The sequence below is a fragment of the Falco punctatus genome (assembly GCF_963210335.1).
Source record: "Falco punctatus genome assembly, chromosome: 8".
Classification (NCBI taxonomy): Eukaryota; Metazoa; Chordata; class Aves; order Falconiformes; family Falconidae; genus Falco; species Falco punctatus.
In genome coordinates, this window is record NC_137588.1 from 54,397,328 (window position 1) to 54,424,273 (window position 26,946).

At 37.7% G+C, this 26,946-nt stretch overlaps 1 protein-coding gene across 2 annotated transcripts in view; it reads left to right on the top strand.

Moving 5' to 3' along the window:
• CPEB4 (cytoplasmic polyadenylation element binding protein 4) overlaps positions 1 to 26,946 on the top strand; it is a 45,214-nt gene that overhangs the window by 11,878 nt on the left and 6,390 nt on the right. The window contains exons 2-8 of one of the 2 annotated variants that reach the window (XM_080398555.1): positions 1,166 to 1,247; positions 18,696 to 18,719; positions 20,697 to 20,870; positions 23,285 to 23,374; positions 23,999 to 24,117; positions 25,035 to 25,149; positions 25,363 to 25,544. In XM_080398555.1, the coding sequence (XP_080254681.1) occupies positions 1,166 to 1,247; positions 18,696 to 18,719; positions 20,697 to 20,870; positions 23,285 to 23,374; positions 23,999 to 24,117; positions 25,035 to 25,149; positions 25,363 to 25,544 (786 nt within the window). The remainder of the gene's footprint in view (positions 1 to 1,165; positions 1,248 to 18,695; positions 18,720 to 20,696; positions 20,871 to 23,284; positions 23,375 to 23,998; positions 24,118 to 25,034; positions 25,150 to 25,362; positions 25,545 to 26,946) is intronic. The other variant, XM_080398556.1, reaches the window with a different exon arrangement.

Here is a 26,946-nt window from a genome sequence, read left to right on the forward strand (position 1 = left end):
TGCCTGCCTTGAATTGCTCACATTTTGCTTTCTTATTTGAACAGATACTTTCCATGCTTGATCTCAGTTCAGAGGTGAATCTCTTAGAACAGGAATAAAATAAAATCTTTAGAACTGATGTTAAGAGTTCTTGGACACAGAAAAATTAAATTCAAGGTGGATTACTATAATTCTATAAAAATCTATCCAAGTGTTTCTACAAATGTCCAAATGTATAAATACATAGATAACATGGATAGGTGAATAGTTTTGGGAACATGAGTGATTTTTTGCCTCTGTTAGTGACCTTTTATGATACTGTAAAGATTTCAGTTTTTATATAATTTAAGTTACTCTGAATTTGCTGATTAATGTAGTGCCAGGGTATTTATGTTGCCTTATACTACTGTAATGTCAGATCTGTAAGATGTGGAATTGATTGTTTTAGTTGGGAAGATCTGAACCATATGTGTGTTAAATGATGCCTTTGGTTAATATGAAGGAGAAATATTTGGTAAGTATACTTCAAATGGCTTGAGATAATGAAACAATAAGGTACATGAGACTTCTTGCCTCCCAGTTATTGAGTCATCCTTCAATTTTAGTAATGCTTGGAATACCAAACTTTTGAATTCAGGGAATTAAAAATCAGAGCAAAGTTGTCACCTAGTAAACCAGAGTGTTTGGACCACTACTGCTTGTATTGAATGCTTTACAATTATGCAGAATTTGAACTGACTGTGCAGAACTTGATTATTTCAGTTGTTGAGGTAGTGGTTAGGTGAAGGAAATTCTGTGTGTTTCTGGAATTTAGATCTTCTTAAATTTGGGCTGAAATACCCATTTCGTGATTTCTCCTTGCAGTTCTGTCTCCCAGGATGTGATGCTTACTTCCTAGCTGTGAAAAAATTTTAAACAAAGTTTAACTGTATAGCAAGGAATACAGACTAAATATTGAATTTGGGTTCTTAAATGATTGGTTATGAGAGCTGTAGATCAGATTAGTATTTAAGAATATTCTGATTTTTAGTATTCCTATATCAGACTGACTTTAGTGGTGTATGTATTCTTGCTTAATTCTGCTGTGGTAATGTAGAACAAAACTGAAGTTTTTATGTTTCAGATGGTCTTGTTTAACACTCTGTGTTGCCTAAACTAGTGCTTTTTTAAATTTATTTGCTTGCAGGATCGCACAAGGACTTTTGACATGCATTCACTGGAGAACTCGCTAATTGACATAATGAGAGCTGAAAATGATTCACTGAAAGGTAAATTTAGAAAGAGACTATTTACTGCAGTGAATAATTGGGAAGTTGTGCTTACTTAGAATAAAAAACTTAAGTTTTGGTTAGGAAAAGTAAAGTTACATAGTGCACCTAATGCATGTGAGTCAGCTCCGGTAGGCCTCCTTCTTTTCAGCTGTCTCTAGATGAAGCTATTGCCACACCTGAGCACTTGAGTGTGTTTTGTCTTTATACAAAACAATGCAAAACACAAACATAAGCTGATCTTTTGTTTAAGCTGCCAGTGTTGTTTTTAATAGATATGATGTGTACAGGCTGTAAAAATGATCAACTTCAGGAATCTTGTGCAGCTCAGTGAGACGTAACTTTTTTCTTAGTAGTGTTTTCCTGCTGAAGTCATAGTTCTTTCTGTCTTGGGGAAGAATGAGGTTTATCTGTGTCATCTTGAGAAGAACACTGAATAGTTCATCATGATTTTTTTTCGTTCTTTACCTGTCTTTTTGGTGCTGCCTTGAATTGCAGAATTCTTTGTACCATTGAGAGAGGAAAAGGGAGATTGAACTGACTTGCAGTTGGGATTTACCTTTTTTTCTTTTTTTTTTTCTTTTTTTTTTTTTTGGCAAAGGTAATCTTACTTTGAAAATACTTCAACTTACAAAGTATTCAAACCATTGTCTACATATTTTATCTAAACCTGAATAGAAACTGCTTATGGTATACAATTCAGAAGTCTAGTTTCTTATTCTTGTTCTGTATAATGAGTATCTATTTCGGTTCAATGGTTACTTCTATAAGTAAAAGTAGTCAAACTTACTTATGCTCATTATCTAAACATTTAGTTTTGTTATCAGTCATAAGACCACTAAAAACCCAAATCTGCACTTGTGGTTTCTGAAAGTACATTTATTTCGCTATCAGCGCTTGTTGTGTTAATGAAATCTGGCTTGTTTTAATAGTGATTCTTGCTCAGAAGACCAACCTTTGATACACTGGCAATAACTTGTGGTTTCTGAAAGTAAATTTCTTGATACCAAGGCATGCAGTGTTAATGAAATCTGACTTGTTTTAGTAGTGATTCTTGCTCAGAAGACCAACCTTTGATAAACTGGCAATAACTTGCATTTGTTGCATTCACTGTGGTCTGAAATGCAGCTTGCATTTTACATCCCCAGTACTATGCAGCAGTCAGGGTGATGAGAAACACCAAAAAAATACACTTTCCTACTGAAATGACAAGGAGAGCTTGATGTAGCTCAAAGTAATGCCAAATGAATTAAAAAACCAAAATACATTCTCTCCTTATGTAGTGGTGACCAGGCTTTTATTAATGACAAGTAGTAATAGCTTTAATTGGGTTTATATGCTGTCTGGCAGCATCCTGTGCCCCCAGCATTGTATACTGAAGCAAGAATCAGGTCCCCTTCCTTGACTGCAGCATGTGAGATTTGCCCTGAGACCGTCTGTTTGACTGTCAGGCAGGCCCAGCCCAGGTTTTAGCCACTGAAATCTGGCAAGATAACAACCCAAGGGAACATGGCTGTAGAACAAACAAAATTTCTCTTTAAATTTGAGTGTAACAAACTCAGGTTCATATGTATTTATATTCAGCAACTAAACAAGGGTAGTTCTGTACAGTACTATAATTTTTTGTTTAAATGTTTTGAATTTTTTTTTTTCAATTGGAAAAATTTTTTGCACGCTTGCCATGTTTTAAGAATGATGGAATATGTGTGTCAGCAAAGAATAAGTATAGTTCTGATACGTGTTAATTCCTGCTTGAGCTTGATGGTTAATCTCCTGTGCAGAGTCAGCTATAGTTTGTCTGAAGTTTTGTGTGTGCTGTTTCATACTGATCAAAGCACAGTAATTATCAGTCATGTATTGCTCAGGGAATTATTTGTTCTTTATAAATTGTTCTGTTTCATGGTTAATAGTTATAAAACTATAAAGGAAAAGCTTCAAAACAGGTGAAAAATTCAAGTGAGCCTATGTGAAATACTTTGCAGCAAAGTCTCATTTTTCAACAATTTCCTCCACAAAAACATTACGTTTGCTTATAGGGAAATATGCAGTACACTGAATTGGACTGCAGCTTATCTGGCATAGCATACAGTAACTTAGTTGCTGTAATATACTTAAGAATGGAACTTTATTCAAACTAGCATCTACTGTGTCATGGTAATGCTGCAGTGATCATCCATAAGCAGGGCGGGATTTGTAAGGAGAGGAAATACCTTTAGTTAAACCAACTGATACAGCTGGAAAAAATTGTAACTTGCTGGTACAGAACATAGTTCAAGTAGAGTGTGAAGAAGGGCTCATGTGATCACAAGCCTTCTGTGTTTTATTTCCATCTGTATCAGTTAGTGTATGTCTTAACAGATTCTCTATCTCTCCTGTTTTCACTGTCTTCTTGCCTCATCTTTAAACTGATTGAAGGCAATCTTTAAAAACATTGCATCTAGAAATCTTAAAATATGACAAACTATGGTTGCCAGCTCAAATCTTGCTTGCCGTTTCAAAGACTTGCAGTTAAATAAGCAGGTCCATAAGAATTTTTTTGGTTTGCATTTTAAATGGATTAATCAGCGCGTACAGTGATTTTAAACTAAAGTTGGATACTCTCAGAAAGGAAAAGCTTCTAGGTTTGAGACTTTAAAAATAGCCTGGGCAAGACACTAATAAAACATACTGTAGAGAGTAATCTCAGAATGGCACGGAAATAATTTAGATGATCTAATAGGTCTCACTGCTGTCTTGTGAGTCTTTGAGAAGCTTTAATACTGACTCAACATGAATTCAGTGTGTAACACTAACACCACCCCTTTCATATTGTAATGGACTTCAAGAGAAAAAGGTATGATGTTAAAATATACCTTCAAAACAACTTAGGCTATGAACACGGTAATAAATACCAGTCACGGTTTAGAACCTGCTGTCTGTTGGAAATAATTCCTGTCTTCACATGGTATGTTCAGAACAGCAGGTTTGGTGCCCTGTAATAAAATTGTAAGTAGGAATTCTTCAAAATTTAACAAAATCCATTCACAGTGTGTGTTCTTGACTGAGGTGATTAGGCTATGCTAGCCTTGGATTTGTTTAGGTCACTGATTATGGTCCTGGGTTGTGTTGCATGAAATAAATAGTGTTTCCTGCTTAAGGTTCAAAGGTGACTCTTAAGTGTCATTGATTCAGTACATTCAGTATTACCGTTTAATGCTTTTGATAGGCATTTTACCTTTTTCTTTCCTCTTTTAAAGGTATATTTTTATCCCTGCTCAAATCCTCTTCCTTTACTGAGCAGCTGCCATTTCAATATGTTATTTTTATCCACATGAGTGAGTGTGCTGCATGCTGCAGAGCCAATGACAGCCTGCAGAAGCCTTTCCCTGGAGACTAATTGCATCTTCTTTACAATGTATTCGGCCTTCGTGAGCTGAGCCTGGGATCCAGAGACTGATTTTTGAATCCGAGTCTTCCAGATGGCAATTTCAGCATTACTGTAATAGTAGTAGATTGACTAAATATTTCCTTGTTAAGTGACACCGAAATGTCTTTGAATACTTTATAACCACAGATTGTTTCATTACTGAAATATCCTATGGCTCAGTTCAGAATATAAGATTGTTGCCTGGAAATTATGCAAGGTGAAATGGATTAAAGAAGCAGGCCAGTGCATCTGCTTCTAGCACTGCAAAGGACTCTGTAAGATTTGGGTGTGAATAGCTCAGTATCTGCATGACTGCTGTTAAGTGTGAAATAGTCCCTAAAAACTAAACATACTTAAGTGCAAAAAGGAAGATTTTAGAAGTATTGTAAAGTCAGAGTATACATACAGACCCTATGAGAGAGTCAAACAGCAGCTCTAATTTTTAGTTATAGAAAGCCAGAACGATGAGAACTGGCACCATTCAGGATTTCTGCAAGAACGTGGTTATACCTATTTTTAAAGCAATCATCAGCCTCTTAATATTGATCTGAAAAACTATTTCAGAAGTGAAGGAAGTATGTAAACCTTATAAAGTGTTCTTTGATGAAAGGGATCAAAAGAGTTGACAGCATTTTCTGAATATCAGATAAGAAACTGAACTAGTTGTTTCTAGCTGTATGGATTATGCAATGTGTTCATAGTAATTTAGTAGAATGGGCAATTTGGTTTCCAATACCATCCAGAAATTAATAAGAATCTGGTGAGAATCAGTCCCAATTTTTGCCAAGGGCTAGATAACAAAGGCTACAATTCTTTTTTTAAGGAAGTGCTCCTTTATATATGCGCAGGACAAAATCTGAGCTATTTTAATGTAAAATAATAGATTTTGAAGTTTTAAAATTTTAAAACCATCTTTGTTTTCATAGCAATGAGGAATGCTTGAGGTTGATGGCTAAGATCAACCTCTCTTCCCTACTCTTGGTCTATGGGCAGAGTTAAATGATCTAGTTATTGAGTTCTGAAAGGCAAAGGCCTCTGGCAGATGTACGTCTGTACCGATGCTGCAGCTGTATTCACGCCTCTGCTGCCTCCTTTACGCGAGCAAGCTTTCACAGGGGAACTGCGCCTCAGGCTTGTGAGACCAGCATCAGTGGTTGATGTCATTTGTGTGCCTTGTTTCAGAACAATCTGATCTAAGGCTTACTCATTTGCAACTTTTTAATGTATCCAACTGAGGATAAAATGCATGAAACCTTTCATTCCTACTGCACCAGCCTGTAGACAATTTTTTGTGGACAATTAGTTTGCCGTTAATTGTTTTTGGAAACTGTCAATGAATTACTGTGGTGAATATTTCCTACTTGGGATCTTCTTGAATTTTACCTCCTATGCAGTCACCAGGAAAGGCTAATGGGATTTGCAGACTTGAGTGCACGTTAATTAAGAGGAAACCCAATTGTTTTACTATCTCAAAATAAGCCTGAACCAGGTCTAATAGCAGTAAACCACAGCCTGTGCTGGCGGAGCTGTGACGGGGAAGCACAGTCCGTGTGAATTTTGTATGAAAGCAGCTTCCATTCCTGCTGCAAGCCACTATTTTCAGTTGGTCATAGTAGGAGTATTAGAACGGCTACTAACAAGTAAGGGCATGCTTTCTTTCCAAATGCAGCTAAAAATCAAAATGTTGGGGCAATATTCCATATTTTCATTTTTTAGTCTTTTGGTGTGCTTCTTTTACCCCCCAGTTCCCCTCTTAGCAATTGAAGTGTGTTGATATATCCCCACCTCTCCAGTATTTGGGGTTTACCAGAGCCTTTGTTTAGGAACAGCCAGCCATCTAGTATGAAAATGAAATCACCTGGGCAACAAGGATGAACAGAAATCAGCTATTAATAAATACTGAATCAGACCATAGACTGGATTCTACCTTTACATAAAGTAAGCACAACCATACATAATGTATGATTTTACATTCATTGGCTGTTTTCTAATAAACTTCCAGCTTTCCGATTGAAACTGACATTCGGGTTTGTGGCTTGAATTAAACGCTTCTTTGCGAGAGATGCTTAATTTGATTGGGATTAAAAGACAGAATTTGATTTGGGAGGAAAAAAACATGCCTCAAACTTGCAAAAAAACACGAGGCTAGGCAGCGAGAAGCCCCAGCTGAAGCCCCCGCGCCGGGGGTGACGCGTTTGGCAGGCGGCCCCTGCGGTGGCTGCCGGGTCTCACCTGGCACTACCACAGGCTCCCGCGCGGAGGTGAGCGCCGCTGGCACCGCGGGCCGGGCCAAGAGAAACGTTTTGCAGTGGCAGCCCAGCGAAACACAGCTGAAAACACTGCGTGGTCAAAGCCAGCCCCCCGCTCCGCACGGCCGCTCTCTGCTTTAGAGGGGGCCCTCGGAAAGGAGGTGGGCTAGAAACCCCCCCTGCCGTTGTTGCCTGCGTAGACTATCCCGGAGGCTGGGCTGGGTGCCGCGGGCCGCGGCGGAGCGGCGGCGGCTGCGAGTCCCGGGGCCCGCAGCGCCGGGGTGCCCGTCCCGGGGCCCTTAGCGGCGGCACACGAGGAGCTTGCACTCCGAGGTATCTTCGCTTTCCTAGCGCGGTTGCTCGTTTTAGGGCTGTGCCCAGCGATGGGCGGCCGCATGCCTTGCTTCGTCCTTGTAGCCGTACCTCTGCTGTATTTGCAAGCTGATGCAAGTTGACACGACTTCTGTTGTAGTTAGGAGGGGGGAGAGGAAAATCCTGCAGAGTATTACCTTTAGGTGCAGGTTCCAGAAACTTTGGATCGTGCTCTGCTTTAAAGGTCACTGTTTGTGTTGTGCTTCCTGAAGGCGTGCTGAAGTCTGCATGCTCTTCTCAGTTTGTCTAACACCATTAATACCTAACAGTATTAAACAATGGAGGCTTTTTAATATGGCTGTACTCTTAAAGTCACAGGCGGGCCCCCCTCTCTTCTCTTCCCCCCCCCGGCATAATTCAGGCTTGCGATTCCTCACCTGCAAAACCCACAGGCCGGTCAGCAGTGGGAGTGCGTTGGGTGTGGGTTGCTTGTGTAGCAGGAGAGGGAACATGGGTGTACACAGGGTGGGTTTGACAGTTAAAGGCTTGAAAATAGACTAATCGCTGTTAGCGAATGATTGCCTAGTTTTGTGGCGCTGTATGACGTATGAAAATGGGTTCAGTTTAAAAAAAGGGGTTTAATTTGTAGCAGTCTGGGATTGGCAGCATTTAGGCAAGCGTAAATTAAACGAGAATTTGCCTGTTCTTTGGAAGACATGTGGACTGGAACACAGACTGCCCTGGGGCAAAGGTAGAGTGTAATTTAGGTTAAGACTATGAGATTTTCTCCCCCCCTGATTATTCCTTGACTTTGGCACCTTAATTTTCTGTTAGCAACTGTGAAAAGTCAAGACCCATTTATACTATCTCAGAAAAGATAATGTGTTACCTAATAAATAATTTAATCCATTTGTATCCATGTACACTGATGCATATGATTTAAAAAATAAAGCAGTAGTTAAGTTACTGCTGTTCATTTTACTATTTGCTGCGAATTCTCTTATTATGCTGAAAACTGCAAAAATCCTAAGACAGGGGTACAACATTTAAGATGATACAGTAAACATTTTTGCAATCATCTGGAATAATGTGGGAAATTATAGCTGAATCCAAATTATACTGAAACGTAGCAGTTTAGTATTTGTTTTCAATGAATGAAAACATTAGTTGGAAGAGGTGAATTACTCTTGGCATTAAGTTAATTCCCTTGGATTTACTGATACTTTTAATTTCAAGTGTGTAGGAAGTAGTTTGTAGGTTATGGTGCTGCTTAGAGTTTGGGGAATTTTTCAAAGTGTTGACATTTATGTGCCTTTGGAACTGCAGTCAGAGCTCGAGTTTGACTTATGTTAAATATAGTATTGGAATAAAATAAGGTAAGGAAGCTGATGCTGTTGGTTACCTATGCTGGTACTGCTTTTACACAAGAATTACTGAGTGGATTAAACTTTCTTGGTAATACCTGTGTTTTTATAGAAGTACAGGCCTTGATAATGCTGATGTCAAACAACTAGATGTTTATACTTCACTATTGAAGGATTTTGAGGCAGGGTATTAATTCAGCTGAGGAAGAGCAACACCTTGATTTATGCTGTCTGTCTAAACTGGAGCCATTGAGCAATAAGCTAGATGGCATTAATGTTAACCACCCTTTGAGGCCAGGAAATTCCTTCCCTTAGCACCACAGAGCAGTACAAATATCCCAGGGTTTTCTGATACTGGTCCAGCTTTGAAATCAGTGTTAGGATTCTTGTTAACTTCATTGGAGCATGAGACCAACTTTTTTTTTTGTCCAGTCTTGAAACATTTCTCATAGGCAGGCCTCTTGCTATGCCCTCCCATCTCCAGAGTCTGTATGGAAAATTAAATGCCTCTCATAGTCCTTAGACAAGATATTTCCTAGGAATGTATGTGCTGCAAATGACATGGCAGTTAGATTTTTAAAACACAAAAAATGTTTTTAAAAAACATTGAAATACTGCTAAAAATTTTCATGGCTAGAGTGATCCTCAGAAGTGTTACAGCCAAAAAAATTGTGCTGAATTCCATGACAGCAGCCTTGCTAATCTGATTAAAACCTTTCTAAGGTTTTCATGCTTTCTTTTTTTTAAGTTTATCTTTGTTAAATTAATTCCATCCTTTTTTTTTTTTAGTAATGTGTTTAATCTTCTGCTTTGTTTAATGTCACTATCCACCAAATGTTTTTTTTTAGGGGGTGTTGGTGTTTTTTTTCTTTTTCTTTTTTTTCCTTTTCTGAATTCTTGCTTTGATAATCTCTGACCATTCTGGATCATCTTCAAAGCAGCCTTTAATTTGGAGCTGTATTCCGTGAGTAGCGTCTGTGCCTTATTTTAGAAGACAGAGGGCTTGCCTGCCTTCCCTCCCAAACTGCTGAAACTACCTGTCTTTTGTCTTTTGCTCACTTTGTTAATTTTGTTTGGTGATGTTAGCCACGCTTTGCATACTCTACCATCATGTTTATCAGGCTAGAAATGGCAGGAAAGGAGCAGAAAGAAAAAGCCTGAAGTGCTTTATTCTTAAACCTGAAGATAAAGAAGAAATGGGAGGTATAATGAGATGGAGATGAGTTTTGAGGGAAGATAAGTAGGTGACAGATGAGGTGTACGTGTAAAGGGGAACAAGCTCGTAGCAAACTCATAACAGAAATGTAACAGAAACAGTCTTTGCATATACCCGAGTAACTATGCAGCAGCCTGAGATCTGATTTTTGCATCAGTTAGTTAAGGTATTTTGAGAAAGCATGGTGGCACATATAGAACTTGTGTATTCAGTATCTACTTATTTTAATTCAGCATTAGGTAGAATGATAAGAACTATTGATGAGGCAAATCTTACAGTAGATTTATCCATATTGGCTTAATGTACTATTTGGTGTAATGCAGATGGATAGCTGTGATGCTAGGTTTTTGGTTGGGTGGTGGGTTTTTTTTACTTCACTGTAATGTTAATAGTTGGATTTAAGGTGAGCTGTAGATATGCAGATATCAAGTCTTTAGAGGTGCAGGGAGTGGTGCTCCTTCAGCTTTACTTAGAAATCTTATTAACAAGAATCCCAGCTCAGCAGTCAGATTGGTAGGTACGAGAAAAGGATAAATTTTGTGTATGGAATGTGGGGATATTTGTGATAGATCAAATCAAATATATAAAACAATTTATAATCCATTAATAAATTCCCAGTAATTTATAGTAGTGTGACACTGAAATCTTCATATTGTCATTAGTTAGCACACAAATGATGAGGGAGATAGGAATAGCTTTCTGAAGGCAATCTAAAGAACGTCTTTGTTGTTCATGTGTCATTTTAAATTGTTAGAATAAATAGTGTGGTGCCGGGTCCTGTATTTTGAATCTACACAGAGGAAATGAAGTACTGATTCTTTTAAAGTACAGTTTTCAGTTTCTCTTCCCATTTGGATTGGATGTGACAAGTGTATAGTACAGATTTTTCAGGTATATTACTGGAAAAATTAGTGCCTTATCTCTGCTGTTTACTGTAAAAATTAAAAATGGGGAAACATTATGCCTCAGAGACATGAGCGTGCTGCATGTTGACTTGCTTGTGTTACTGTTTCCTTATTGCTTGGGAGTGAATTAAGAGGATGCTTAAAAAGGGAACAAAACCCTCATGCTGCATTGCAGGCTGTCTTGTGACCATTCCTTCCACAGACAAAAATAAGTAGCTTTAAACCTGTTACTGTTCTTAAGGAACTCTGGTTTTAAGTCTCACAGTGTGTAAGTATGTGGCAGTGTAAATGCAGCTCTTGCAAGTCACATGCAGGAATTACATTTCAGGTTATTCATCAAAGCTGGGCAGAATTCATGGTATAGGTGTGATTCTATAGGCAAATCCCAGCATCTCTTGAGGCGAAGTGCTACATATAAAGAATCCCTGAGCACAGTGCATATGAACCATGACTGTGAATAGGTGGTTTGTGAAGTTTGTGAAGTTGTACCTTTTCCATGTGTTTTCAGAAGTTGTTCAATAAATTCTATAGTGGGTTCAATAATTTGTTCTTGTCACTTATGCTAAAAATTTCTAGTTAGATTTTATTTTATATGACATCCCATTCTTTCCTTCTGTCAGAAAGTCCATTGTTAGTAAGTGTTTTGGAATTTACTGAAGTTACCGCATTTGAAGTAGTTCTGTGGCTGATAACCTGATTTGCTCTTTGCTGGCAAAGCTATGTAATGCTTTTTCTTCTCCCAGTTGCAAACTGCCTTTTGTTTCTTATTTTTAAAGATAATATAGTAATAGTTCAAGTGTTCAAAAGATAAATGCTGCCAATTATTTCATACTATAAACTGGAAGATGTATTAAGGAAAAAATTGGACGTTTTTATAACTGTTTGTCTATCCTCCAGAAGTCATACATTAATATAAAATGAAGTTCAGTGTAATTCCAGTTAACATCCAGTCTCCAGCAGAGATTTGTGCTCCATGATTTGTTTCTCTGCTTTTGGTTTGTTATTTCTGACCCTGGTGGGGGTTCGTGAAGGAGAGAGAAGTGTTATATTCAAATATGTATGATACTTAAGGGGTACACTTAAATTGATTTGCAGTAACCCAGTGTAAAGTAATTGGAATTACAGAAAAAGTATTGATACCTTGTAGACAAAGCTGTAGTCATATTTTGGATTTATAGCAGGTTTGTTTAGGAGAAGATAGCTCTGTATTCTTCTGTTTGACAGTGAAGAAAACTTCAAAGTTAGCTTTGAAGCTTCTGTGTTTTTGAGAGGAGTGAGGCTGACTTTTGTCACCTTTCATGAGTAGTTAAGTGGTTGTTGAAATGTATGAAAGATCATCTTCTTGAGGTTCAGTCTGTGTGGCACTGTTAGGTATGGCAGGCTACCCGGAGCATCAGCAGTAAAGGAATAACAACGGTGGTTTTGAAAGCTCTCACACATACCGAACCACAGTGTTTTCATAGCTAACCTCCCTCCTTCCCCCCCCCCCCCCCCCCATTTCACCTTCAGACTTGTGCTTGAATAGCATGCTGGAAGCACATCTAGGACTTCTTGTCTCAGTTGCCCCATCTAGGACTTATCTTGGGCTTCTCAGGGAGGTGGACTTGAACCAGTGCTGGGCTGGACTGGCTGAGCTGGAAGCACCTGTGCCTTTCCACCCTGGGTCACGCAGTGGCAGTGCCTCTTGAGTGCCACTGCAGCTGGGTTTGTGCAGTGAATGGGAATGAGAGACATTAATGAGATTTTTTTCTCCCAAGGTTATTCTTTTCTTAATATAACTGCACAATCTCTTCAGCGAGGCAGTTTTGCTTTAGGCAGATTAAAGTCTAAAAACTTGAAGTTCATTTCACAAGCCTTGGAAATCGTAGCTTTCATTTTCACTGTTTCTCAGCTTTTCTCCCCCTCCTCCCCCTGGTTATTTGCTGTGTAAAGTTGTCAACAATAAAACTATTGTAAATTATTATGCTGATAATCTGCTTTATGTCGTAGTCAGGTTCTACCTTTTTAACATGTGAATTTAATTAATTAATTCAGCATAATAGGTAAAACAGTGTTACCATCAGAAGCGCCAGCGATGGAAGGTTTTTATAGGTAGATTCTCTTTAGTATTTTAGAAGGGAAGAAACCTGTTTGCTTTGTGTATGTTAGTTGTGTTCTGTGACAGTGACCTGGAATTTAAAATGAGTCTAGTCAGACCTGTACTGAAATGCTACAGAACACCAGAAACTTAATCTTGTTAGCGTTCTTGATAGAAGGAATGGGTAAATACTTGTCTTCAGGCATCTGGCTTTAGAAAAAATGCTGGTTTTATTTCTCTTATTTATTAAATATTTATTTATTATATATATTTATAATATATATTATATTATAAATATATATTTATATTATATATTATATATAATAATCATATATTATAATATTATTTATTATAATAAATCTGCCAATTTATTTTTGCAGAATCAATACTTCCAAAGGTGTTAATCCTTGATTTTACTGTGTGGCCAAATGTAGTCTACTGTTGTGGTTTCATGCCGACTTTGACGTTGCTAAGTGTGACACATAGATATTCTCCAGATGTGTTTATATACAGGTATTTAATTTTTGTGAGATTGTCTTAGAAAAAGAAAATACTCTTTGAATATTATTCGCTCTTTGAAGTCAGTGTTTGAAATCCACAAAAAAGGGCATCTCTCATATCCCTTTTTAGTAGCTTATTTTTGAAAACAATTTTTAAAATGGGGATTACATTTGACAATACTGTAAAGATGGCTGTGAGTGTAAGACACAAAGTTTTGTCACACAGTAAGTTCACTGTCAGTGTAGATTTGTTAAAATTTTGATTAATTTGTTCTATATTGACAGAATTTATCCTGGATCAAGTATCACGTGTCTGAGCCGCTCTTTCCATGCATTGGCGCCTGTTCCACAGTCAATGTATCATTTGGTCAGGGTAATTTGACAAAAATGAGGTTATGTGCTTGAACTGGGCAAATTTTTGCACACGTGCACGTCTTGCGTTAACAATCATGGAACTGTAGCCTAAGCATTTTGTCCTTGATATTTTAGAACAAAAATCAAGGAATGTATAAAACCCAGGACTTTTTTTGCCTGCCATGCAACACTTCATAACACTATCTGCTTCCCTATTGAAAACGTAATCTAAGACTTCAGTTATAAGGCTCTTTTAAATAGGAAAAAACACCTTTCTGTGTAATACATATAGGTAGGTACAGTTTTAATGTTCTAATTTGAGAAAGTATATATACCTCTGAAAATACCTGTCTTGGTCTCTAAATTGCTCCTTCATATATAGAGATAAGTTAACCAAAGGTAGGTTAAATATAGATATTTTTTATAGTTTTCATTTTTCTGCTTTTGGTTTGGTTAAGGATACAATTACATTCTTCACTAGTGAAATGGGGCTTGAGATGACCTTACAGAACTTTTGGTGAAATGTACTGTTACCTGTGGTAGAAACATCTGGTCCATGTATTGCATATGAAATGTGTTGTGAAACATGAAGTGATGATAAAATCTAACTCTTGAGGTATAATCAACCCTACCTGCCCTCAGGGAGTAGTAAGAGTAAAAAGGTAATAAAATACAAAAGTTCATATTTTAATGGCCTTGTGCACAGCATTGTCAATCTGGCTACAATTACAAAATATAGTTCGCTGTAGAATAATTTCAGAATAAAGCTTTGCTGTTGGCATGGTAAAACTAGATTGTACTTCAAATATTTTTCTATAATTTAAAAATAAAACATATGAAACCCTAAGTATTTTCTATATTAGATTCAAAGATACCTAGTTCACATTTAGAATTAATCCTGTGAAATTTGGCAAGTCCCAAGTTAAACAAAAGACAGACCAGCGCCAGATTACCTCCCTATCTTCTCTTTAGGAGAAGAAAAATGACTAGCAGCATAAATAGTTTCAGTGAAAGCTTGAAACTCTTTTGTTTGTGTATTGATCATACTTTCCTTCCAGCATAAGAAACTGGCCACCTATGACCATCTACAGTTAGAAGTTTCTAAAGTAATATGGAAAGGTTTCAGTATAGTCTTAGAGAAAACCTATTCACTCCCCCTTTTTTTAAAAATCTGAACTCTTACACTTTTCTGCATGTATATAATATTTAACAAGTGGCTGGTGATGGTATAGAGGCTTTGTTTACCTTTCTACTCTTTTCATTTGCAAGAGTTGTAGCTCATATCCCCTGTAGTGGTTCCCTTGCTTGTACCACAGGTTCTTGTTTGTCACTTTTTGTCCCTAAAAATCAGCGGTTAAAATGATTAATTCATTCATGAAAGCTCATGAAATTGGAATCACTTCAGCAAAGTTGTATTCAGCTTGGATATTTTTCCTAGAGCCTGTATGAGTGGTGTAGAATATGAAAGAGTATATGCAAATTGACGTAAGTTTCCTAGCTTTCCTGAAGTTAGTTGGTGGGAAGCTGTCTTGGTGGTAGAGCTAATGCCTGGTAGAAGGCTGTGGTTGGGTCTCACTTGTTCTCACAGTCAGGTTATGTAAAAAGTCAGTGTGAATATTTGTCCCCTTTAAATCTGGTAGCTTCAGTGATTAGTCAGCATAGAAACTTGAAATTCCTTGGAACTCCTTCATGAAGCTAATCTGGTTTGGTCTTTGAGAAGAAAGAAATGAGAGCGTGGCAATGGGTGAAGTACAAGATGGCAGTGTGTTACTCTATTGGCCCCTATGCCAAGGTAAAGAACAGAATCCCTGCCTTGAGGAGCTCTTGGAATAAAGAATGAGTTAGGTACAGAACTGCACAGGTATTAATTACTACATTAACTTAGTCTTTGCATGCTGTCAAACAACTAGAGCAAGGTAGTGAGAAGGAGGGTACAAATGTAATTTAACTTTGAGCATTCAGTTGCTCTGTCCTTTCCATGGTTTTATGATGTTAATACTAACTATGGATGCTTGTATAATTTGCCTAGTTGTAACGTGGCCTTAGAGATAGAGATCTTCCTGCTTGCTGGTCCCTTTGCTTTCAACAGTCTGCTCCTGAGCTGACCTCTTCATGTAAATATTCCACAGTTAATGGCAGAAAATACACCTGAAATTGCTACCACCCTGCAGACTGGAAGGCAGCAAGAACCAATAAAGAGCACTAGGTGTTTCAGCCTGGGCACACTTTTTGCAGGACAAGCTTGTAGTGAGTTTTGGTGTTTGAGTGCTGTAGGATTCCTTCATACATTTTTCGTGTCCCTTCAGCAGAATATCTTTGTCATTGGGAACTGTGTACTTTATACAGAATTGCATGTGTGATTGTGCACGACATGCTGACAGTCTTTTTGGTGCATCCTATAGAGAGAAGAAAGCTCAATACATTTATTTGGAGGTATGTTAGACAAAAAAATTTGATTAAAAAAATAAAAAAGGAGAGAGATGGGCAGGGGCCCAGTGTCTCAAGTGAAGACACAAAAATTTGAATGTGTTTCTTATTCATTAAGTTCCTTAAAATAAAAGACAGTAAAAGCAGATTTTTGCAAAAGATCATTGGCTTTCTTTATTTCTTATATGGGGAGGAGTATTGCAGGAGGGACTGAGGTGACAAAATAATTGAAGCAGGTAATAGCATTTTAAATCTCAGACATGTTATCAGAAAAATACCTCTGCATAGGCTATTAATAAGCAGCTGAATTGGTTGTATAAATATTTTGTATTTTTTAGGTTTTGTAATATAATCCTTGCTCAGATGTCTTGTGAGATTAGTAAATCTGTCCTAGACCCTTTATGCAGTTATCTGAAATGTTGAAGAAAGGGGGAAAGTTAAAACAGGATTGAGGAATTCAAACCAACGTTGTAGTTGCCTCATTGCTCAGCAGGGGATAGGCAAGCATCCTGATCATCAGAATTAAATCTTTTTCTCTGCTTGGTAAGTTACCTTAAGGCTTCATTTATGTTACAGCTTAGGTAGGGTACTCCTGTAGCAAAGATTTATCTTAATATGAAATTATGAAAGCCAGACACAGAATTGGTAAATCACAGTTAGCTGTCCTCCTGGCCTGCCAAAAAAGCATTCTTTAGTTTGTGTTGTGTATTGCATTGTGTGAAATTAATGGCGTGTGATGAGCTCTGAATTCAGTGAGCAGGGAAAGTTTGTATCTGTTTTGTACTGGAGCAGTTTATAAACTGGCTCCTGAGAAATGTTTTGAAATGTCAAGTGTTGGTATTTTGTGGGTTAGATGAAGCAAATGCAGAAAATAAGAATCAAATGAAGGGGAAAATATAATCTTAGTATTTGATTCTGAAAACCTCTTCAGTAGTATTTGGCACTGGAAATACTTCCTAGCTGCTGGCTGAGCTTTTTTTGGTTTTTTCCCTACTAGTAAAGGAGAAAAATCCTATTGCCTTGAAGTGACACAGGTGGCAAAGCAGTGAGGAGTCTGCTGACCTAAATTGTGGTCACAGATCTGCAGTGGGAATCGTATCTGTGCTGCATGCTTTGTTGCCAAGAATGGGTGTACCAAGTGAAGGAGTTTGTGTGGTTTTGTTAGTAATTTAGAAACCACAAGCAAGATTTTTATGGCTTTATAGGCAGAGCTGTTTTTGAAAGTGCTTAACGTTTTCTAAAATGTGCAGAGGCTTCTGAGCCTTGTCAGAAATGTGGTAAGATTGCTGATAGCTTTCCATGAAGGACAGGTTGCTTAAAACTTTGTGCTTTGAGGACTACGGGAGCTTCTTGGATTTCTAAATAAAAGATTACCATGAAAGCATTATACTTGTAAAGGCCCTCAGCCTTCACGATTCTCCAGTAAAGCCAGCGCCTGTGTGAACACTGGAGAATATGCTGCAGTCTGAAGACTAGGGCTTTGTTATTTTGTATTCTTGGTGTTAATTATGAGTATCTCTATCAGCAAAAGATCAGAGAATTAAAATGATCTTACAGATGTTAAATAATTGTGAAGTAAATTGGATTGATAGAATTTTTGTTTTGAAAGAGGAAACATCTTCTGTTTTGTTGTGGTTTACAAATATTTAAATGTTTAAACTAATTGTCAGTCTCAGTTTTGAATGAGGAAGCAAAATAAAATGCATGATGTGCTCAGAGTTTCTCATAGTACTTGCCAGGAGAATCCAAGTTTTGAAAACAGTTGGCTTGCTTTTAGATTTTAATGAGATTAAAAGAGAAAGAACGTGCAAGTTTGATTAGAAAGTTTGGCCATATTCTGACAGTGGATTCTGGAAGCCAGCACAGAAAAATGTTGTATTTTTTAGTGGTAGAATTGATTTGTTTTGGAAAACGAGAAGTAGGAAGCAGTGGGTAACTGTCGAACAATTACAGCAAAGTATGAAGTTAGTGTGAGAGAACCCAGACTGGTGCACACTAAGTGCAGGAGGTCTGAAAGGCCGTTTTAGTGGGCCAGACCTTTCTCCGTGACTTTTAAGTTTTTCAGGTTTATTTGCCAGTAGGAATTCAACCAAGGATTCGGCGAGTTGTGCAAAGCTGTTATAGCAACCTAATTTCAAAAATAAATTTAACACAATAGTCCTCCGCTTTCCTTGTGTTAGGTCGTTTCCTACAGTTCAGATGAAGCTCAGTGTTAAGAGTATGCTTGAATTTGGGAGGGTAGAGAGCATGGGATGTAGCAGGATGTCAGGAGACCTGGTGCACGAGGAAAGATAAATGTAATTGTAGGCATACACCCAGCAGAGGACTAAGGAATAGATTGAAGATAAATGTGCAAATTAGGAACTAAAATTCTTTTCAAACAAGTCTCTTTTGAGTATACAGATACACTTTGTCAGCCTCGTTATCAACATGTTTTATCAATAAGTGACAGAGATGGTGCAAGGAAGGCATGGTATTGCGGGTGGTGGGGGAGGTCAGCTTGTGAACACCATTTTAAATGACCTGGAGTGTGAAAAGGCTTGAGAAGCACTGAGTTAGTATAAAGGCGATAAAACAAGGTCTTCTGGTCCTTATAACAATGATTGAAAGGCTGTTTTCTTTCTCATTTAACATGCAGCAAGGACATATGGGAGAAGGCGAGGTAACAATATTCCTATTTAATTTTCTAATGTTGACAATGTCTCATGGGAGAAATAACATTAAGTTGTTACTAGAGGGCAAACTCCAAAATTTAAGTTTATAAAGGATCAGTTTCACAACAGTTTACATAGTCTGCATGCCATAAATAAACATTTTAACTGAATTAGGTAGTACTTCACAGCAGTAGTATTGAGGCTGAAATGATCACAGTCCTTACAGTGGACTGAAGGGCTACGTTGCTGTGGTTGTGGGTATGCTATGAATGCCAATGCTGGAGAAGTTTATTTTGGTTCTTTTGAGTGCTGATGCTTTCCCTGATGCAGCATAGACCATAGCGAATATACATCCTGGCCTGTTAGGTTAAAGAACCAGATCCTGCAAGCATGCATGTTGAATTATCTTAACAGCAGTGGTAATGCTGATGAACCTGAAAAGGTTACATGTAAGGTATGGAGAATTGATCCCTTCCAACAGTACCTGCAGGACTGGGATCTTAAGGGGTGAAACAAATGACATGTGTATCAGTTCATTAGGGGAAGACAAAATAACATTTCAGTCTACGTTTCAATATTGTTATCATAGTAGGAACCAGGATTGTCTAGCTACAGAAATAGGTTTGATTATAGTTGACTTTTATTTTAATTAAAGGTGTACAAGGATTATTGGAATTTCAAATAAAGCAAGATGACAGAGCCTTCCATTTTTTATTTGTGTAACTTCTATGGACTGTGGGTTTTATTGTATTCCCCCCCCCCCCCTTGTTAGCTGTTTGATTTTTGCATAAAAAATGTCAGGATATTTGAATTGGTCAAATTTTCTGTTTTCAAGATGCTTTCTTTTTTAAAAATCAATGTATTTCAAAGGAAAGAAGGAAGAGCAAGATAAATTAACCTTACCAATACATTACTGTGGTAGATTGTAATGAATTAGAGTATATCACATCATAGGTAAAAGGAAATATATCCTAAAACTTGTAGCACACCTCATTTATGTGTTTACTTTCCCTATATATATTTATTTATTCCAAAATTGCTCCTTAAATGAGTAGAAGTCTATTCAGTTTGTTGCCTAGATATTGAGTACTGTAACTAAAGGGTGAATTCATGGAAGAGATCAGCTTGTGTGCTCTATTTATGATGTTAAACAGTTGCATTTATAAATCAAAGAATCTTATTTAAAAGTAATAAATATTATTAAAGAAATCTATGGTAAAGGATTCTCATAGAATATTGGGCTGTGAGGGGAAGCATGCTTACAACATTTTCTCTTAGAGTGAGTCCATTAACGAAACTCTGTTGTAACATCTAAGTAAACTTGCTTCTAGGAATGACACAGTATTGCCTAGTTTTCAGTCTTCATTTGCGGTAAATTGCAGTAGATCTTCCTGGTTTTATCAGGTTATTTTTGTAATTTACAAGTGGGTGGCTTATGGTATGTTTTGATATCAGGTAATTAAAATGTTAAATATATTTAGCTGCTAGAATTCTTATTTTCCCATCTGCACCATGAAATTATATCTACTCATTGTAAGAAGCTCTTCTCTGAAAATTATATATACAGCTTAGGTTTTAGTGATGTCTGCTATTGGGAAAGTCTCAGGGAAGAAAAAGCTTATATTCTCTTCTGATTTTACACCTTTTAAAAAGAAATTTAATTGGCAACATGAAATATTATGGAAGACAGTCAACTTGAGCATCCATTAGAAATTCGGGTTTGTTTCACTTCTTCATCAGTTGTAGTGCAGTTATGAAGAAGGTAGCAGTCTTCTCTGAAATAATGCATTCGATTTACTGAATGATATTGAAAACTAAAAGGTCATATGAAATTGAGAATGTAACTGCTCATTAAAGGGGAAAATTGCGAACAGTTTTAGTGCTAATGTAGCAGCTAGTGCATTTTTTTTTAAATTATGTAAACTGTGTGTGCTTTGTTAGTATGTTTTTTTCCTTTTTTTTTTTTTCTTTAACCTCCTTTTTAGGTCAGTCTTCACTGTTTCCAATGGAAGACGGGTTCTTGGATGATGGACGTGGGGATCAGACTCTTCACAGTGGTTTAGGATCACCTCACTGCTTCTCCCATCAGAATGGAGAAAGAGTGGAACGGTATTCACGTAAAGTCTTTGTTGGGGGACTGCCACCAGATATTGATGAAGGTACGCCCAGAGAATCTTATCCAGAAAAGCTTTTTCTGGCTTGATGACAAAGCTGTGGTGTGAAACCTTTTGTCTGTTAGCTCATGAATGATTGTTTTCCAAACTCTACAGAAAGGCTTTTATATGTAAATGGCTCTTTGCATATTACCACTTTCAGTCCATGGCAAATGTGAGATGATTCAAGATGGTTTAGGCTATAGCATTGTTCTGTCATTAAAGAACAAAATCGTGCGTTACCACACATTTAACTGACTTCTTACAGTATAAAAATTGTAAAAAAAAGGGATAATGGTGCAAAAATAAACAAGTAAATATCATTTGTTGAAACTCATAAATACATTGCAATCATTTTATAGGCACCAGAAGCCAGTAGTAGGAAAAGTATTGCTAGTAGTTTTGTAAACTTTGTATAGCATAGGTAAGTCATAGCTCTTTGTATGCTTATATGTAGTTCTCAGAAGTTGTTTCCAGCAGTGATTGTGTCCTGTGGTAGCTGCTAACGTGGGCATGGCGAGGACTGAGACAGGAATGAATCTGTGCAGAGGCAGTTGCATACAGTGAGGAGCCAGGAATTTGTGTTGGGTCCATCATATAAGACAAAGGTGACACAATACTGCAGTTGTTATCAAAGAAAAAAAAAAAAAAAGTCATGCATGAGTGTTGTGAAGCTTCATTTCACCAGAGTTCTGTATTCTCTATGTATGAATGTGCTGAGATGGCATTTATAAAGAGCTACAGCAACTGTAAGTCTGAAAAGTTGCTTTTTCTTAATCACAGAATCATTTTAGTACCCACAGAGTGTTTGTAATGCACTGCAGTATATACTACTGTGACATGACACCCTGACTTTCGTGTCAAGCATAAGAGCTACTTTATTGTTAAAAGGTCAGATATGACATGGTGTTATATGAAAAAATGGTCATATGATATCTTTTTCTTTGTTGTTTTTGGGGTTTTGCTTGTTTTTTAACTTTTGACACCTTTGTGGTTTTAAAAGCAGATGAGCACGGGAATAGTTTGGTCTCTGTGGACCCTAGTTATTTAAGAATAGGACTCTTCCTAAACCTTTGCTAGGAGGGTGGCTTGAAATTTTCATGTTTCTGTCAGTGTTCTTCCTGTTAAATGCACAAATGTGAATTAGAATTAGGAGTATACAAGCTAAAATCTACATCACAGCTGAGTTTTTTAGGGTTTTCTGGTCCTGTTTCTAGAAAGCATTTTATGTATGGGCTTCAGCATGAAATTTGTGTTGTGCTGTTCTAAATGGAGATCTATATTAAGAGTAGATACATTGTAAATATTGTTCTTCTTGGTTTGTATCTTCAGCAGCAGCATGTAACCTTGACACGTGACCATTGTTGTATATCTTCCTGATGATCTGCAGTGCACAGAGAAGCTGTCCGAACAGTGGATTGTCAGTTGCTATTTCATTAGCAATGCCATCAAAGAATGTAAACAAACTGGAAAAGGCATAATTAGTAACACCTTTTCAGATTTCTAACCAAATTTGAGGATGGGGAAAATCCTCTAAACTGTGTATTAGAAACCCCCAACAAAGCATGCTAATATAGAAAGCTGTGTAATACCATCAACAGAACACAGCTGAGCAGTGTGCCAGTTTAGATGACATTCCAGCAATGTGAAAGTTGTTCTTTTGTTTCAGTTTTTTAATGACGAATTCTTACTCAGGAAACTTTTAACTAGTGATGGTTCAAGTGTGTTTGTGGAGAAGGAAAAGGGAATAATTGCTCAATTTCAATTGAAACTAGACTTCTGTGGGGCTAGCATATGCAAATCTCTACCAGTAATCTGAGGTCAGAGGCAGAATTTAAATGGATGCAAGAATTGCTTCTTGATATAGTGATATGCTCTCTCCTATAAAATTACAAAACTGTGTCCTGCCAGTTTACTCTGTTAGTTTGAGGTCGAGCTCAGATAGTGATTGCACATGTGTCACTAGCATGTGATATGAACAAGCATGGCTGGGTCTTGTGATTGTCCATTTTTTCCAAGTCTTTCTGCAATTATAAGGCACATCGGCAGAGCTGATTGCTTGCTAGCAAGTCAGCAAATTGTCTCTAAACTCTTTGTGGGAGAATAGTTGAAGCTGGGTTATTATAGCTGTATAAATGCAGTGAATCCATTTCTGCAAATTGGTGGGTTACATGCTTTTATTTATGATCATCAGTAGAAAGAAAAGCTTGATCTTTGTCCTGTCTTGTTTTATAATGGATGTTCTGACTGGTCATAAAGATTCCCCATCAGCTAGTAAGCACTGCTATGAGCTGCTGAACCTTTAGGGTCACAGAATGTTTATTTATAGGATGAAGCTACCTGAAATCAGTGTCTTTAGATGTCTTCCATTCAGTTTTATTTCAATTTCAATTTGTGCCTCTTCCTTTCTCTTTTTACAGATGAGATCACTGCTAGTTTTCGTCGCTTTGGACCTTTAATTGTAGACTGGCCACACAAGGCAGAGAGCAAATCTTATTTTCCTCCTAAAGGTAAATGTCTGATAACCAATAACATAGGATCATTTTAGTATATTTTTTCTTGATAAGACTCTATTTTAGACAACATTTTGGTGACCCAATATTGAGAGGGAAAAACTTGAATCCTTGGGATTGTTATAAACTGGTGGAATTTAGAAAGTGGTGTTACAGTTACTCTGCACTAAAAGAATTCTTCCTTAAACTCCTGTTTTTACTTTATTCCATTTTCCTTTTTCTCTCCCTGTTGTTCTTCATTTTTGTAATAGTCAAGACTAGCCCTCTTTAAAGGGATGAAATGCCCTCCGCAGAAGCTGGGAAGGATTCGTACCTGATATTAACAACCATCTTGGCAGATTTGCCTCTACAGCTGTGGGTTTTGTTCAGTTCATGCTGCTGGCTTACCCTTTTTAAAGGAAGTGGGGAGCGAGTGTGCTGATCAGCAGGCTCCCTGCTTTCCATCGTGTCAGTGCAGAGGACTTGCAGGAGGCTGGCTTGGAAATGTGTGTGAGCACCTTAAAGATTGACCCTTAGTGTATGGTAGCATGATGACGTGGTGCCAAGCATAACTCTGGGTTAAATTACTCTCCTGTAGGCAAACAGACAAATGAAGTCACGTGTTCATTTTCGCTTTCATAGGATATGCATTTTTGCTGTTCCAAGATGAAAGCTCTGTACAGGCCCTGATTGATGCATGTATTGAAGAAGATGGAAAGCTCTATCTTTGTGTTTCCAGCCCCACTATCAAAGACAAACCGGTAGGTGGAATTGTTAGGGCCTGCACAATTCCTGTATGATAACCAGAAATTGTTCTCTTCAAGTGCCTTTTTTTCCTTTTTTATGTCTTCAGAGTGTTTAATTTTCTTTATGGTGCCTTAAGTTCTCAAAGGGAAGACCAGCTTACTTATTTTTAAACTAGACATTATGAAGTTTTTTAGTCTAGTTACAGTTCATATTTTTCTTAGAAGAAGTTTTGCTAAATTTCACCATTGCTGATGTAACAAATATATTTCCAGACAGGTATTTTACGCTTATTATTGATTAAAATGTAGAATTCATATTGCCTGAGTGTCGTATGTAACATGTTTTGACAGAGACAAATTAAATTAAAAAAAACATAACGTGGTATTGAACTGGAAATTATCAGTACAGATGGGTTTGGGGCTGATGTGAGTCTGTTAATAGTTGGAGAGACTTCTGCTGTAATCCTGTGCTTCATATTTGGCCAGCTGTAGGCAAGTATAAAGCAGCTAGTTTTGCATAGTAAATAAACACGCGGCTTTGCACGCTGGAGCCTGTTGCATTGAGATAACGCTAGTCTAGTGCTTACACTCGCCTAGAACAACACGAATAGTGTTGATACGTATGCACCAGTGTGGTTCGTACAGCACAGTTTGGTCATGATTAAGTAAATGCGTAAGTAGAGGGTGAGGGTTTTTTTTCCCAGAAATTTGGGTAACAAGGAAGTGGTAAAATTTGGTATGATCAAGTGGTCTGTCTTAACTGAGCTTGTTAGCATTTCAATTTGAGAAACGGTTGCTGAACAAGTAGAAAACAAGTTTACAAAGTACAGCCATTTAAGAGGTTTTCTTCTCTGTAGGATACTGTTTTAATTTATATTACTGAGATACTTTGAATTGTGAATGGTTAAAAAAAAAAGGCTTTTTGTCCATAGGTTCAGATCCGGCCTTGGAACCTTAGTGATAGTGATTTTGTAATGGATGGTTCACAGCCTCTTGACCCACGAAAAACCATTTTTGTTGGTGGTGTTCCTCGGCCTTTACGAGCAGGTACACTGCGTGTTCCGCAGCACTGGGCATGTTGAATATGCAGTCTGATTTGGGGAGCAACGGGGGAAACAAGTTATTTCAGCAAGGGAAGTATTAAGTCTTCTTGACACTTACAGTGGGGAACATGAATACAATTGGATTGTTTCATTTGATGCTTCTAGAAAAAAAAAAAGCCAAGTCTACACCACTGTTTCATTTTCCTTTCTGGTTTAGTGGAACTTGCAATGATAATGGATCGGCTGTATGGAGGGGTGTGCTATGCTGGAATTGACACAGACCCTGAGCTGAAGTACCCAAAAGGAGCTGGGCGGGTTGCATTTTCTAATCAACAGAGTTACATAGCTGCTATCAGTGCTCGCTTTGTTCAGCTGCAGCATGGAGAGATAGATAAACGGGTAAGGTCTTCAAGCATATTCTATTTTTGTTCAGTGCTTTCTCTAGAAATGCTTTTCCATGTAAATGTGTGTCATTGTGAAGACTGTAAATGTTATATCAGATTAATTGCATATTTAGGGCTAGATTGTTCCGCTTAGATACAACACAGAATAAAAATGAAGGAGTGGTACAGAGCTGTTGGTTCTGGAACGTGGGAGGCAACTGTGAAGCAGACTTTCTCAAATTGCATAGCATGATGGGAAGCATGTCAGCTGCTTTGCCCTTTCATAAGAATATTGTACTCGTCATATACTCCCACTGCAAGTATTTGCACTTGTAGTGTTTGTATAATGTCAGGGAGTAAGGTACCTGCCAAGGATGGAGCAGTTCTTACTCCTGTTCTGCATCTTTTGAGAGAGTGGGCAGAATATGGCCCTAGTGTTACACATAGTGTGCTGGGTGTTCCTAAAGAGCACCATAGTAGTGCGTTGTGAACTCGTCAGTGTGCATTACAGCCTCACAGTCATCCTCCATAGCTTACATAAAGGTCGTGTCTGGTTATTTTATTCCTTTGCTATTATAAATTAAAGGAATATGCCAAATAGATCTGCATGTTGCTTTCTTCTGCCTTCATCTATATAAAATGTGCCTTTGCCAATTACAGTGATCTTCAGGCCACAGTTCTGAGAAACTTGGATCCTACAGTTCTGTCTAATTCATGCTTTGTCTCTGGATTTTTCTTACATGACTGTCATTAATCTTAATTTTATAATTACTAGAGGAAAAACCCCATACTCGGCTATGTCTGATTATCATTTCCCTTCTGCTTTGACCGTAAAGCTTGGGTGGAAGAATTGTAACAACAATTTGACTGTGGGCCTGTGAATTGGAATGTCTTTGTTCTATCTTGGCTCTGAAATAAGTTCTGTATGGCTTTGAACAAATAATTTGGGCCGCCCTTGTGCAACTTCTGCTTGCATAAGCAGACACTTGGGTGAATAGGTCCATTGAAGCTGGTGGGACTACAAATTTAAGTAAGTACTTGTGAACTCTAGCAAAGATTTTGCAATCTATTTCCCCTTCTCTCTTCCCACTGCTCCTTATTTCCCCATTTTGTGTGTGGTTCAGAAGAAATACGGGGAGATAAGTGCTCAGAGGATTCATATAGGAGGGGCTGGGCACATGAGAGAGAAAAGTACAACAGTGGTAATGCTACTTTTTATTAATAAGGTACTACTTATTACTTCTTCTAATAAAGTGTTTCTGTAAAAAATCAAAGTAAAATTAGTAGTAAGAAGGGATTTCCTGTAAAATTAGGCAAGGAGGCGCTGCTAAAAGATGTGACATTCAAAGAGGTAATGCAAATTAAATACTCAGTGGCTGCAGCACCCACCACTGCAGAGCTTCTGATGGGTGCTGCCA